This window comes from Staurois parvus, unplaced genomic scaffold, assembly GCF_062004578.1.
Source record: "Staurois parvus isolate SC_StPar_1 unplaced genomic scaffold, SC_StPar_1.0 ptg002851l, whole genome shotgun sequence".
Classification (NCBI taxonomy): domain Eukaryota; kingdom Metazoa; phylum Chordata; class Amphibia; order Anura; family Ranidae; genus Staurois; species Staurois parvus.
In genome coordinates this window covers 30,632-45,551 of record NW_028320647.1, presented here as the reverse complement: position 1 = coordinate 45,551, position 14,920 = coordinate 30,632, and the positions used below count along the sequence as shown (strand labels likewise).

The 14,920-nt window shown below is 48.2% G+C and overlaps 1 protein-coding gene across 1 annotated transcript in view; it reads left to right on the top strand.

Annotated features, from left to right (window-relative positions):
- LOC149429035 (V-set domain containing T-cell activation inhibitor 1-like) overlaps positions 1-14,920 on the top strand; it is a 56,119-nt gene that overhangs the window by 20,594 nt on the left and 20,605 nt on the right. Inside the window, exons 4-6 of the mRNA XM_089666808.1 lie at positions 1,932-1,975; positions 6,138-6,183; positions 9,155-9,487. Coding sequence (XP_089522934.1) covers positions 1,958-1,975; positions 6,138-6,183; positions 9,155-9,487 — 397 coding nt within the window. The 5' untranslated portion in view covers positions 1,932-1,957. The remainder of the gene's footprint in view (positions 1-1,931; positions 1,976-6,137; positions 6,184-9,154; positions 9,488-14,920) is intronic.

Below are 14,920 nucleotides of genomic sequence, written 5' to 3'. Positions count from 1 at the left end.
AAAAAAGAATTATTGCTCTACATAAAGATGGCTGACGCTATAAGAAGATTGCCGAGACCCTGAAACTGAGCTGCAGCACGGTGGCCAAGACCATACAGCGGTGTAACAGGACAGGTTCCACTGAGAACAGGCCTCGCCATGGTCCACCAAAGGAGTTGAGTGCACGTGCTCAGCGTCATATCCAGAGGTTGTCTTTCGGAAATAGACGTATGAGTGCTGCCAGCATTGCTGCAGAGGGTGTAGGGGTGGGGGGTCGGCCTGTCAGTGGTGCCAGCATTGCTGCAGAAGGTGAAGGGGGGGGGGGGAGGTCAGCCTGTCAGTGCTGCCAGCATTGCTACAGAGGGTGAAGGGTGGGGGGTCAGCCTGTCAGTGCTCAGACCATACACCGCACACTGCATCACATTGGTCTGCATGGCTGTCGTCCCAGAAGGAAGCCTCTTCTAAAGATGATGCACAAGAAATCCCGCAAACAGTTTGCTGAAGACAAGCAGACTGAGGACATGGATTACTGGAACCATCTCCTGTGGTCTGATGACACCAAGATACACTGATTGGGTTCAGATGGTGTCAGGCGTGTGTGGCGGCAACCAGGTGAGGAGTACAAAGACAAGTGTGTTGCTTACAGTCAAGCATGGTGATGGGGGTGTCATGGTCTGGGGCCCCATGGTGGTGGGAGTGTCATGGTCTGGGGCCCCATGGTGGTGGGGGTGTCATGGTCTGGGGCCGCATGGTGGTGGGGGTGTCATGGTCTGGGGCCCCATGGTGGTGGGGGTGTCATGGTCTGGGGCCGCATGGTGGTGGGGGGTGTCATGGTCTGGGGCTGTATGAGTGCTGCCGGCACTGGGGGGATACAGTTCATTGAGGGAACCATGAATGCCAACATGTACTGTGACAGACTGAAGCAGAGCGTGATCCCCTCCCCCCGGAGACTGGGCCGCAGGGCAGTATTCCAACATGATAACCACCCCAAACACACCTCCAAGACCACCACTGCCTTGCTAAAGAAGCTGAGGGTGAAGGTGATGGACTGGCCAAGCATGTCTCCAGACCTAAACCCTATTGAGCATCTGTGGGGCATCCTCAAATGGAAGGTGGAGGAGCGCAAGGTCTCTAACATCCACCAGCTCTGTGATGTCCTTATGGAGGAGTGGAAGAGGGAAGGTGGAGGAGCGCAAGGTCTCTAACATCCAGCAGCTGCATGATGACGTCATGGAGGAGTGGAAGACGGAAGATGGAGGATTGCAAGGCCTCTAACATCCACCAGCTCCGTGATATCATCATGGAGGAGTGGAAGAGGACTCCAGTGGCAACCTGTGAAGCTCTGGTGACCTCCATGTCCAAGAGGGTTAAGGCAGTGCTGGAAAATAATGGCGGCCACACAAAATATTGACCCTTTGGGCCCAATTTGGACCTTGTCACTTAGGGGTGGACTCACTTTTGTTGCCGGCGGTTTCGATATTAATGGCTGTGTAAAAAAAAAAAAAAGTTATTTTGAGGGACAGCAAATTTCCATGTTATACAAGCTGTACACTGACTACGTCACATTGTAGCAAAGTGTCATTTCTTCAGTGTTGTCACATGAAAAGAGAGAATCAAATATTGACACAAATGTGAGGGGGAGGGGGGGACTCACTTCTGGGAGATACGGTATATATTTCCCTGACTGAACCCTTCCCATCCCTAACTACACCCAACCAATGTCAATAACTCTTTTACAGTAAAAAATGATAAATATCAGTTCTGATAAAGTTATGTCCAAATCATCCGGTCAGCAGCTAAAAAGATGTAAAATGTATTCTGGAGCTCAACTGGTTTTCAAAGTAAAGGAAATGTGACAACATCTGTAACCTTTTCTTAGTAAGTGAGAAGTCACTGCCATAGAATGATAGAAACTCTTCCGTATATAACTGACTCGTGTGTATTTCATCCAGGAAGAGAAGTCGCATCACGATCTACTATGAAGTCATTCCTTCAGGTGAGATTCTGAAGATTTATTGGATTTATGTAAAGTTCTGATCATCCATTTCCTTCTGGAACACTGAATGTGATGAAACCACATAGGCGAGGAGTGAAGATGTAGAGGTGCTCCAGGAAGGGTTGGACAGACGTTGGGATGATTTGTGGGGTGGCTCCGGAACGACCGCCAGCCAGTTTGGTAAAAGCAAAACAGTTCATTTCTTCGGTTCATGAAAAACAAAAGACAACTTACTTCAGCAAAAGTCTATAAACAGACCCAAAAGCTGGTTTCAGAAGCTGAATCATAACCTCACCACAATCTTCCGTCCCATACAGGGGGTTAGGCTCCTCCATACAGGGGGTTAGGCTCCTCCATACAGGGGGTTAGGCTCCTCCATACAGGGGGTTAGACTCCTCCATACAGGGGGTTAGGCTCCTCCATACAGGGGGTTAGGCTCCTCCATACAGGGGGTTAGGCTCCTCCATACAGGGGGTTAGGCTCCTCCATACAGGGGGTTAGGCTCCTCCATACAGGGGGTTAGGCTCCTCCATACAGGGGGTTAGGCTCCTCCATACAGGGGGTTAGACTCCTCCATACAGGGGGTTAGGCTCCTCCATACAGGGGGTTAGACTCCTCCATACAGGGGGTTAGGCTCCTCCATACAGGGGGTTAGGCTCCTCCATACAGAGGGTTAGGCTCCTCCATACAGGGGGTTAGGCTCCTCCATACAGGGGGTTAGACTCCTCCATACAGGGGGTTAGACTCCTCCATACAGGGGGTTAGGCTCCTCCATACAGGGGGTTAGGCTCCTCCATACAGGGGGTTAGGCTCCTCCATACAGGGGGTTAGGCTCCTCCATACAGGGGGTTAGACTCCTCCATACAGGGGGTTAGGCTCCTCCATACAGGGGGTTAGACTCCTCCATACAGGGGGTTAGGCTCCTCCATACAGGGGGTTAGGCTCCTCCATACAGGGGGTTAGACTCCTCCATACAGGGGGTTAGGCTCCTCCATACAGGGGGTTAGACTCCTCCATACATTGGGTTAGGCTCCTCCATACAGGGGGTTAGACTCCTCCATACAGGGGGTTAGGCTCCTCCATACAGGGGGTTAGGTTCCTCCATACAGGGGGTTAGGCTCCTCCATACAGGGGGTTAGGCTCCTCCATACAGGGGGTTAGGCTCCTCCATACAGGGGGTTAGGCTCCTGCATACAAGGGTGCCAGGCAGGCCACATTGGGGGATCAACAGCCCGTGTCTCAGTTTGTCTGAGCGCTTCCACTAGCCTCACAGCCTGTGAGTCTCTCTCTTCACTTCCCTGACACCCCTGCCAATTTCCCTCTGCTGCCATTTAAGCCTCCCTGACCCGGGATTTAACCCCTTGAGACCAAAGTCCTGGTTGTCTCTTCAATGGTCTCCCTTAAAGAGACCACACTGCAAATATCGGGGAAATGTATCTACCATCCAGGACAAACTCCCGGTGTCCTGTACAATCCTAAGGAATTCCCATCCTTGAGGAGCAAAGTCTAACGCACATCAGATGGGGTTTGGTCATCATGGACAATCTATTCATTCAATGATCTGATGTATGTATGTTCCTTTGTGAATGAGGGGGGTTGGGGCACTGGGATTGGCTTACCTCAAAGCAGCTAGTAGGGCACCAAGGAAAGCTGAAGAAAGAAGGCAGCTTCAACCTGACCATAGATGGTGGACCATCTGAGTCTCCCAATGATGGGGAAGGCTTGTCTAAGGACAAGCGAGCCAAAGGAAGTAAGGAATGTCCCACGGGGAGTTGGTCTTGTGTGGCAGATACCCCATGGGTGTAAACTTCCAGCTCACCCTACTATAGATGGTTGACATCAAAAACAAAATGAGGGAAATTTACCAAACCATCAAGTAGATACAGAGTTGGGGTAAGGCCGGAGGTCAAGGTGGGCAGCAGGCAGATGAAGAAGCAAGGTTGTAACCAAGAAAACCAGTCAGCAGAGTGGTGGGAATCTGGAGCTAGGATACCGGGAGTCGGGTACTTGGTGCTACGTAGAAGTGGAAGGTACAAGCACAGTGTCCAGCCCCGCTGCCTAACATGGCGTCCGGAGGGGGCAGTGCACATGCTGCTACAAAATGTATACAACAGGTCGTACCTGGCAGAAAGTACTGCAGCCATACAATCCATTTATATCTAGGTTCACACCTACGCAGGTTGAGTTTCTGCATTGCGTTAGTGTTTTTGCCATCTTTGTGATGCGTTTTTTTTTTTTCTTTTTTTGTTGCTAGGCAGATTTTAAACACAAAACGCATCAAAAACGCAATGCATGGTTTTCTGCAGCAGTCCCATTGAAGTTTATAGAACCAAAAAAGCAACGTTTTGCGTTCAGAAAAGTCCCCGACCCTTTAAAAAAAAAACACAGAGATCTGAATCTGTCCCATAGGAAATCATGTTAAATGGACTGCACTGCGTTTCGGCAAAATACAAAACGCTACAGAAAAAACCCCTAGGTGTGAACCTGGGGTACGTGAATGAGGCCGGCCCAGGGGCGGACTGACCATTTGGGAACTCGGGCACTGCCCAAGGGCCCAGGGTCAGTACGGGGCCCCATGAAATGCCCCTGGCATCTTTTTTATAGGCTTTTTTGAGTGTGGGCAAGGACACAGGGGCCCCATGATCCCCTATTGTCTGGGGGCCCCCATGAGTTGTCAGTCTGCCCCTGGGCCGGCCACATCTGACCTGCATGTGGTGCTGTCTAGTTTAACACAGGCAGAGAGGAAGTGACATAACTCCTCCCAGCCACCTGTCAAATGGGACATAACTCCTCCCAGCCACCTGTCAAATGCGACATAACTCCTCCCAGCCACCTGTCAAATGGGACATAACTCCTCCCAGCCACCTGTCAAATGCGACATAACTCCTCCCAGCCACCTGTCAAATGCGACATAACTCCTCCCAGCCACCTGTCAAATGCGACATAACTCCTCCCAGTCACCTGTCAAATGCGACATAACTCCTCCCAGCCACCTGTCAAATGCGACATAACTCCTCCCAGCCACCTGTCAAATGGGACATAACTCCTCCCAGCCACCTGTCAAATGGGACATAACTCCTCCCAGCCACCTGTCAAATGCGACATAACTCCTCCCAGCCACCTGTCAAATGGGACATAACTCCTCCCAGCCACCTGTCAAATGGGACATAACTCCTCCCAGCCACCTGTCAAATGTGACATAACTCCTCCCAATCACCTGTCAAATGCGACATAACTCCTCCCAGCCACCTGTCAAATGGGACATAACTCCTCCTAGCCACCTGTCAAATGGGACATAACTCCTCCCAGCCACCTGTCAAATGCGACATAACTCCTCCCAGCCACCTGTCAAATGGGACATAACTCCTCCCAGATACCTGTCAAATGGGACATAACTCCTCCCAGCCACCTGTCAAATGGGACATAACTCCTCCCAGATACCTGTCAAATGGGACATAACTCCTCCCAGCCACCTGTCAAATGGGACATAACTCCTCCCAGCCACCTGTCAAATGGGACATAACTCCTCCCAGCCACCTGTCAAATGGGACATAACTCCTCCCAGCCACCTGTCAAATGGGACATAACTCCTCCCAGCCACCTGTCAAATGGGACATAACTCCTCCCAGCCACCTGTCAAATGCAAACCACTTTCTGGAAGGGTGGCGATGACGACACAGGCGGAAAAAAAAAAGAGGCACAAAATAGTAACCTAAAAACAGGACACAAGAAAGGAAGTTTTTTTTTTTTTTTTTTTGTGTTTTGTTGCTTCTTGTAGGACAATGTGTTACATTCTTGCATTCTGTCTCTTTACAAATCACAGATGACTATTTTTATGCCTTTTTTTCACCCCTATGTTGTAAAAAAATAAATAAATAAAAAAAAAACCCCAACAAACCTGTCAAATTGTTAAAGATATTTGTGGCTCTTTCCAGCTGACTCAAAAAAAGGTGTGTAAAGGGATCGAATTCCCCTCCCCATGAGTTCCTGATCCAACAATCATCATTGTGAACTCTGTCAAAGGTCCTTGTTCTGATTTATCTCCATGACACCATATACTGTGTAAAAGCCGAGCAATTAGAGATGTATATTTCTGTTTTTGTATTCTTTATTCATTATTTAGTATCAATGTGCTGACTACAGAAACATTTATATGTTGTAGGTGGCACTGGTAGCATTCCTGCTTTTCCTGTCTGTGAAGACCTCAGGTAAGTGAAACTTTGACATTTCCAGATAAAGAATAGACCAGTGTTTCACGACCTTTTTTCAACCAAGACACCCTCTAAAATTATGGACAGTCCTGAGGCACCCTCTAAAATTATGGACAGCCTTGAAGCACCCTCTAAAAATTATGGACAATTTCAAGGCACCATCTAAAATTATGGTCAGTCTTGAGGCACCCTCTAAAATTATGGACAGTCCCGAGGCACCCTGTAAAATTATGGACGGTCTTGAGGCACCCTCTAAAATAATGGACAATTTCAAGGCAACCTCTAAAATTATGGATGGTCTTGAGGCACCCTGTAAAATTATGGACAGTCTTGAGGCGCCCTCTAAAATTATGGACAGTCTTGAGGCGCCCTCTAAAATTATGGACAGTCTTGAGGCACCCTCTAAAATAATGGAAAATTTCAAGGCACCATCTAAAATTATGGACAGTCTTGAGACACCCTCTAAAATTATGGACAGTCTTGAGGCGCCCTCTAAAATTATGGACAGTCTTGAGGCGCCCTCTAAAATTATGGACAGTCTTGAGGCACCATCTAAAATTATGGACAATTTCAAGGCACCCTCTAAAATTATGGACAATTTCAAGGCACCCTCTAAAGTGTCCAGACTGGAAGGGGGGGGAAAGTGTCCGGACTGGAGGAGGGTGAAAGTGTTCTGACTGGAAGGGGGTGAAAGTGTCCGGACTGGAGGGGGGTGAAAGTGCCTGGACTGGAAGGGGGGAGAAAGAGTCCGGACTGGAAGGGGGGGAGTGTCCGGACTGGAAGGGGGGAGAAAGTGTCCGGACTGGAAGGGGAGGGAAAGTGTCCGGACTGGAAGGGGGGGAAAGTGTCTGGACTGGAAGGGGGGTGAAAGTGTCCGGACTGGAAGGGGGGGGGGGAGTGTCCGGACTGGAAGGGGGGGAGTGTCCGGACTGGAACCCCCTTCCAGTCACTTCCCCCCCCCTTCCAGTCCGGACACTTTCCCCCCCGGAGAAAGTGTCCGGACTGGAAGGGGAGGGAAAGTGTCCGGACTGGAAGGGGGGAAAGTGTCCGGACTGGAAGGGGGGGAAAGTGTCTGGACTGGAAGGAGGTGAAAGTGTTTGGACTGGAAGGGGGTGAAAGTGTCCGGACTGGAAGGGGGGGGAAGTGTCTGGACTGGAAGGAGGTGAAAGTGTTTGGACTGGAAGGGGGTGAAAGTGTCCGGACTGGAAGGGGGGGGAAGTGTCCGAACTGGAAGGGGGTGAAAGTGTCCGGACTGGAAGGGGGTGAAAGTGTCCGGACTGGAAGGGGGGGGAAGTGTCTGGACTGGAAGGAGGTGAAAGTGTTTGGACTGGAAGGGGGTGAAAGTGTCCGGACTGGAAGGGGGGGGAAGTGTCCGGACTGGAAGGAGATGAAAGTGTCCGGACTGGAAGGGGGGGAAGTGTCCGGACTGGAAGGGGGGGAAGTGTCCGGACTGGAAGAGGGTGAAAGTGTCTGGACTGGAAGGGGGTGAAAGTGTCTGTACTGGAAGGGGGTGAAAGTGTCTGGACTGGAAGGGGGTGAAAGTGTCTGGACTGGAAGGGGGTGAAAGTTTCTGGACTAGAAGGGGGTGAAAGTGTCCGGACTGGAAGGGGGGAGTGTCTGGACTGGAAGGGGGTGAAAGTGTCTGGACTGGAAGGGGGGTGAAAGTGTCCAGACTGGAAGGGGGGGAAAGTGTCCGGACTGGAGGAGGGTGAAAGTGTTCTGACTGGAAGGGGGTGAAAGTGTCCGGACTGGAGGGGGGTGAAAGTGCCTGGACTGGAAGGGGGGAGAAAGAGTCCGGACTGGAAGGGGGGGAGTGTCCGGACTGGAAGGGGGGGTGTCCGGACTGGAAGGGGGTGAAAGTGTCTGGACTGGAAGGGGGGGAAAGTGTCCAGACTGGAAGGGGGGGGGGAAGTGTCCGGACTGAAAGGGGGGGGGGAAGTGTCCGGACTGGAAGGGGTTAAACACCCAGTATTGAGAGATTTATCAACAGTAGTTCCGAAGAAAGAGGTGACCCCTAGGTATATACAGGAAGGTATTCAGTGTTTGGAGGAGAGAAAAGACATAGTAATCCGGCCTGCAGATAAGGGGGGGTGGGGTAGTTGTTTTATAGGGGGACTCTGATGGGGTCACTGTGCCATAGGGGGACTCTGATGGGGTCACTGTGCCATAGGAGGACTCTGATGGGGTCACTGTGCCATAGGAGGACTCTGATGGGGTCACTGTGCCATAGGAGGACTCTGATGGGGTCACTGTGTCATAGGAGGACTCTGATGGGGTCACTGTGTCATAGGAGGACTCTTATGGGGTCACGGTGCCATAGGAGGACTCTGATGGGGTCACTGTGCCATAGGGGGACTCTGATGGGGTCACTGTGCCATAGGGGGACTCTGATGGGGTCACTGTGCCATAGGGGGACTCTGATGGGGTCACTGTGCCATAGGCAATATAAAGAAGAGCTTATGGGATTAATAGAAATCAAACTCAAGTACTTACAAAAAAAAGGGAAACATTTAATTCCAATTATTTGTAGGATACCAACTATATATACATTGCCCAAAATACGTAAAGATCAACTGGCCACCAGGCAGTATCCTTCTTGGACACTCAGCAATATCCATCCTGGCCACCAGGTAATATCCTTCCTGACCGTGACACAATATCTTTCCTAGCCACGAGACACTCAACAATTTCCTTCCAGGATGCCAGAAAATATCCTTTGTGGACACAGGACAATATCATTTCTGGCTACCAGACAATACACTTCCTATACACAGAACAGTATCCTGAACCCCCACTGATTGCATGGACTGGAAAATGATCGTATATGTACATGTTTATCATTGTTATAAATGAACAAATACTAATCATTACACAATGTAACAAACAGAGATCATGTGAAATATATTCAGAATGAGGCTGATTGTACGAAGGATTCGTTTTTAGCGAATATTTCTGCTCCCCTCCACAGATCAGACTGAAGTGGTTGCTTCCCTCTATGGCACGGTCATCCTCCGCTGCTCATTTCCTTTAATACGTGGGCTGGAAGGTCTGGTGGTGGTCTGGGAGAAGACTGGTCTGGATAAAAGAGGTTTTATCGCACACAAGTTCAAAGATGGCCGGGATGATCTCAAGGATCAAGATCTAAGCTACACAGGACGCACAGCATTGTCTGAAGATGTCTCTAAGGGAACGTTGGACCTGACACTGCGAGAGGTCACCTTCAGTGATGAAGGAACGTATTACTGCAGAGCAGCCAATAAGAGAGGCCATGGGGACCAGAAGGTGGAATTGACCATAGGCAGTAAGTTCTGTTCCAGTCTATGGCCTTACATACACAGCTTTTCTGTTCTCCCGGTTCACCATCTCTATACTGTCATATATGGCTGGGAATTGTGGGCCCACCATGCAGCCTGCATGTATGATAGATGTGTGTTTAAGGCGCAGAGTCTAATGAGCGCCGGATATTCACCAGACTACCTGCTGGACAGCTCCCAGGTTGCAGCCCTCCATTGCACCCATGTATGTTACAGCTGACCCGATACAGGAATGCATGGATATCACAAAGAAGTGGGGTTCTTGGAGGTTCTGAGGTAACACACAGGAGTGCACTAAGGAATATCAGTACATAAAATACTGGGGTGCTAAACACATGGAAAGGCAGGAGTGCAAGGGTCTCAGGGATGTTGGATCACAGGAAGGCAGGAATCCGAGTCTCATGCATCAGTGAGATTCTCGGAACACAGAAAACTCACTAGAAGTTCAAAGGCACATCGGTGCAGGAATGCTAGAAGCTCATAGAGAGTATACAAAACACACAGTGCTGGACTGCAGGAAGCTCTCTGGGAGTGTACAGGCCTCACGGATGGAAGGAAATTGGACATGCACACAAAATGTAAGGGTTCACTTGCTGGGGGGTCACAGAACTCTGGAGGTCACTGAAGACATACAAAGTGGCTGTCAGGGCTCCCAGGTATGACCAGAGATGTGTGACTGACGCAGGGAAACGCAGACTTCAGATATGGGATAAACAATATAATTTATTAACACTAACAATACAAACATAAACGCAGTGCAATACTAAACATAATACAGTGCAAACAAACCAAACCAACCACCCACAGATAACAGTACATACAAGCAAGCGTCGTCAGGCAGGCCGGGTCAATATCAATTGGGCAGGTAGGTACAGGGGGAGCAAGCGGAGAATGGTCGGGGTCACAGGCCAGGTTCAGCAGGTAGCAAGCAGCGTAGTACAGAGGGTCAAGCAGAGGGATGGTCAGGGTCACAAGCCAGGGATCAGAACAGGTAGCAAGCAGCGTAGTACAGAGGGTCAGGCAGAGGGATGGTCAGGGTCACAAGCCAGGGATCAGGACAGGTAGCAAGCAGCGTAGTACAGAGGGTCAGCAAAGGAACAGAAACAGGATGCAGGACAGATACAGGGCCCAGGACAAACACACACCAAGGCAGAGTCTGTGGGTCTGGCCATCCCTTAAATACCCCAGCATAATCAGTTCCAGGTGTTAGCTGGCTGCAAAGTTGAGTCTCTGATTGCTGGGAGCACCCGCTGGCCAGCCCTGGTACTGCAGATCAAAAGGCAGGTGAGTCCCACCATTGCTGGCCAGTCCATTCCTGACAGTGGCATTTGGAAGATACAGATGTCACAGAAGATGCAAGAAGACTGGAATGCTGGAGACAAGTGGAGTACACAAGGGTCACTCTGGAGTCACATGGAAACTAGTATAGCTTGGAACTTGGGGTCACAAGGAACTGGGGGCACTCTTAGGTAACTCAGAACACTCTTGGAGGAACTTGGAGCACTCTGGGGGTAACTGAGAATACTCTCATGATAACTCAGAACACTCTTGGGGTAACTTGGAACACTTTTTAGAGTAACTTGAAACTCAGATTTCTCCTGGAGTAACTCGGAACACTCTCGGAGAAACATGCAACACTCAGAACAACTTGTAACTCAGAATTCTCTTGGAGTAACTTGGAACACTCTCAGAGTAACCTGGAACTTGGAGTCTTCTTGGGGTAACTCAGAACACACTCAGGGTAACTTGGAACACTTCCAGAGTAACTTGTAACTCAGAATTCTCTTGGGGTAACTCAGAACACTCTCAGAGTAACTTGGAACACTCTCAGAGTAACCTGGAACTTGTGATTCTCTTGGGGTAACTCAGAACACATTCAGAGTAACTTGGAACACTTCCAGAGTAACTTGTAACTCAGAACACTCTCAGGGTTACTTGGAATACTCTTAGAATAAAGTGGAACACTCTTAGGATAACTCAGGACACTTTCAGAGCAACTTGTAACCTGGAACTTGGAGTCTTCTTGGGGTAACTCAGAACACACTCAGGGTAACTTGGAATACTTCCAGAGTAACTTGGAACTCAGAATTCTCTTGGGGTAACTCAGAACACTCTCAGAGTAACCTGGAACTTGTGATTCTCTTGGGGTAACTCAGAACACTCTCAGGGTAACTTGGAATACTATTAAAATAAAGTGGAACACTCTTAGGATAACTCAGGACACTTTCAGAGTAACTTGGAACTCTGAATTCTCATGGGGTAACTCAGAACACTTTTGGGATAACTTGGAACACTCTCAGAGTCATTTGGAACTTGGGATTCTCTTGGGGTAAGTCAAAACACTCTCAGGGTAATTTGGAATACCTCCAGAGTAACTTGGAACTCTGAATTCTCTTGGGGTAACTCAGAACACTCTCAGGGTAACTTGGAATACTATTAAAATAAAGTGGAACACTCTTAGGATAACTCAGGACACTTTCAGAGTAATTTGGAACTCTGAATTTTCCTGGGGTAACTCAGAACACTTTCGGGATAGCTTGGAACACTCTGAGTCATTTGGAACTCGGAATTCTCTTGGGCTAACACAGAACACTCTCGGAGTAACTTGGAATGATCTCGGGATAACTCTGAACACTCTCAGAGTAACCTGGAACTTGGAATTCTCTTGAGGTAACTCAGAACACATTTGGGGTAACTCTGAACACTCTCAAAGTAACTTGGAACTCGGAATTCTCTTTGAGGTAACTTGGAATACTCTCAGAATAACTCAGAACACTCTCAGAGTAACTTGGAACTCAGAATACTTTCAGAGTGATTCAGAACACTTTTGGGGTAACTGGAAACGCTCTCAGGGTAACTCAAAACACTTTCTGGGGAACTCGGAAATCCCAGAGCCAGGAATACACGCTGTTACACAGTCATGGCTGTAGGAGTGGGAAGAACTCATATGAAGGATCAGCTTACCAGGTTGGGAGAAGCCAAATCCTGAACATAAAAATCCATATAATAGTAAAAACAAAGATGGGGAACCATTGACTTCTGGTTCCTGCCTGTGTCACTTCCTTGACATGTTTTGTCATGTGAATTTTTCAAGAGGAACAATTGAACACTACGTAAATACAGCTGCTGAAAGGGCCCAGAGTTTTAGACATTGATAAATAAACATCATCCCGAATACCCAGGATACAGAAGGACTAATCAGGGTAGATCCAGCACTGAATCCATTATCAAAAACCTGGAAAGAGAACAGCACAGTTGTGACTCTGCATAACTAAAGCTGACTACACAAAATACATACCTGGATAAACAGGACATTAATCCGACATGCAACCGAGAGATTTGTTTGTAACCCTGAAGAAGCTGTGGAGTTCCACAGCTGGGATGAGAACAACCATCCATGGAGGACAAGATGGATGCAACCCATACATGGCAATTATAGACGAAAGTCTTATTCAATCTGCAAGAGACCTGAGACGGGGCCAGTGGTTCACGTTTTGGAGGAACAAGGACCCTAAACACATAGCCAATGTTCTTCTGGAATATTTTAGTACCAAGAACCTAAATACATAAGAAGAGTCAGAGAGGTAAGAGAGTGCTAAAGTCAACTGAGCTGCTGAAACACCAAAAGGTACCAAAAAAACCTCCAAAGCATCGATATAAAAAATGGGTGCAGCGCTAAAACCTTACAATTGACAAGTGTCAAAGTATAATATATGTAATAAATAACGAATATATATATATGAGAACATTCAGTAAAGTGACCAGTGATAAGATGCTAATATATCAACAAAATAAAGTGACTTAGTGGCAACATATATCTCTGTCACTATGTAGTGACCAATAGTGCTTAATAAAGTGTTGGAAAGATAATATTAATGTCCAAAGATGGGTGTATGGAAGATCTGATAATGATCTTCAATTGCTGGTGATCTATCCGGTATAATGGGGCTGTGTCCAATAGTGTAAAGACTGCGTACTCACCAGATGCGCAATCAAATAGCGCATTTAGAGATAACACTCTCAGTAGATCGACTGGAGGCCCCTTTAAAGGTGAGTATGGTCTGGTTTGATGTTCCCTCACTGCTTCCTCTGCTGTCAGCAATGGCTCTGCCGCTCCCCTCATGCAGCTGCCCGTTTGATGTCATCCTGGGTGGCATTCCTGGGCACTCCGAGAATCTCATAGTAATCCCTCATGATTCTGTGTTCTGAGAAGTTTCCTCTCGTCACGTTCACAGCAAACGGTTTCCAGAGATCACCAGCAGAAACTTTTTGGCAACTGTTTTGTAAACAAAGCTTGGAATGTGAATGTAGCGCCTCCAGGTGGTCAGGATTACAGACTCAGGCCATAGTCCCCTCCTCCTCTGCTGAGTGGGGTCTCCTCTATCCGCAGCTCTCTGTAGTTCTACACAGCAGGATCAGTGACCAGAACTTCCAGTGCCACAAAGTCACTGTATTTTGTTGATACAGTTGCAAGAAAAAGTATGTGAACCCCTTGGGATTCCGTGGAGTTTTGCATGAATTGGGCATAAAATGTGCTCTGAACGTCATCTAAGTCACAACAATAGAAGAACACAGTCTGCTGAACATAATACTACACAAACATTAGATGTTGCCATGGTTTAATTGCACATAACATGTAAACATTCACAGTGCAGGGAGGAAAAAGTATGTGAGGCCCTAGCTTAATGACTTCTCCCAGAGCTAATTGGAGCCAGGAGTGAGCCAACCTTGACTCCAATCAGTGTGATGATATTGGATGTGTTGCTGACACCTGTTTTGGGTTTACTGGTTTCAAGAAGCACTGTCTGATGTGAACCATGCCTTGCAGAAAAGAGCTCTCAGAAGACCTACCATCAAGAATTGTTGACTTGCATGAAGCTGGAAAGGGTTACAAAAGTATCTCCTTGAGCCTTGATGTTCATGTGTCCACGGTAAGACAGACTGTCTACAAATGGAGAAAGTTTAGCACTGTTGCTACTCTCCCTAGGCGTGGTCGTCCTGTAAAAATGACTGCAAGAGCACAGCGCAGAATGCTGCATGAGGTAAAGAAGAATCCCAGAGTGTCAGCTAAAGACCTACAGAAATCTCTGGCACATGCTAACATTTTTGTTGACACATCTACAATAAGGAAAACATTAAACAAGAATGGAGTACATGGGAGGACACCACGGAGGAAGCCATTGCTGGCCAAAAAGAATATTGCAGTACGTTTGAAGTTTGCAAAAGAGCACCTGGATGTTCCACAGCACTACTGGCAGAATATACTGTGGACAGATGACACCAAGATTGAGTTGTTTGGGAAGAACACACAACACTGTGTGGAGAAAAAAAGGCACAGCACACCAACATCAAACCTCATCCCCACTGTGAAACATGGCGGAGGGAGCATCATGGTTTGGGGCTGCTTTACTGCCTCAGGG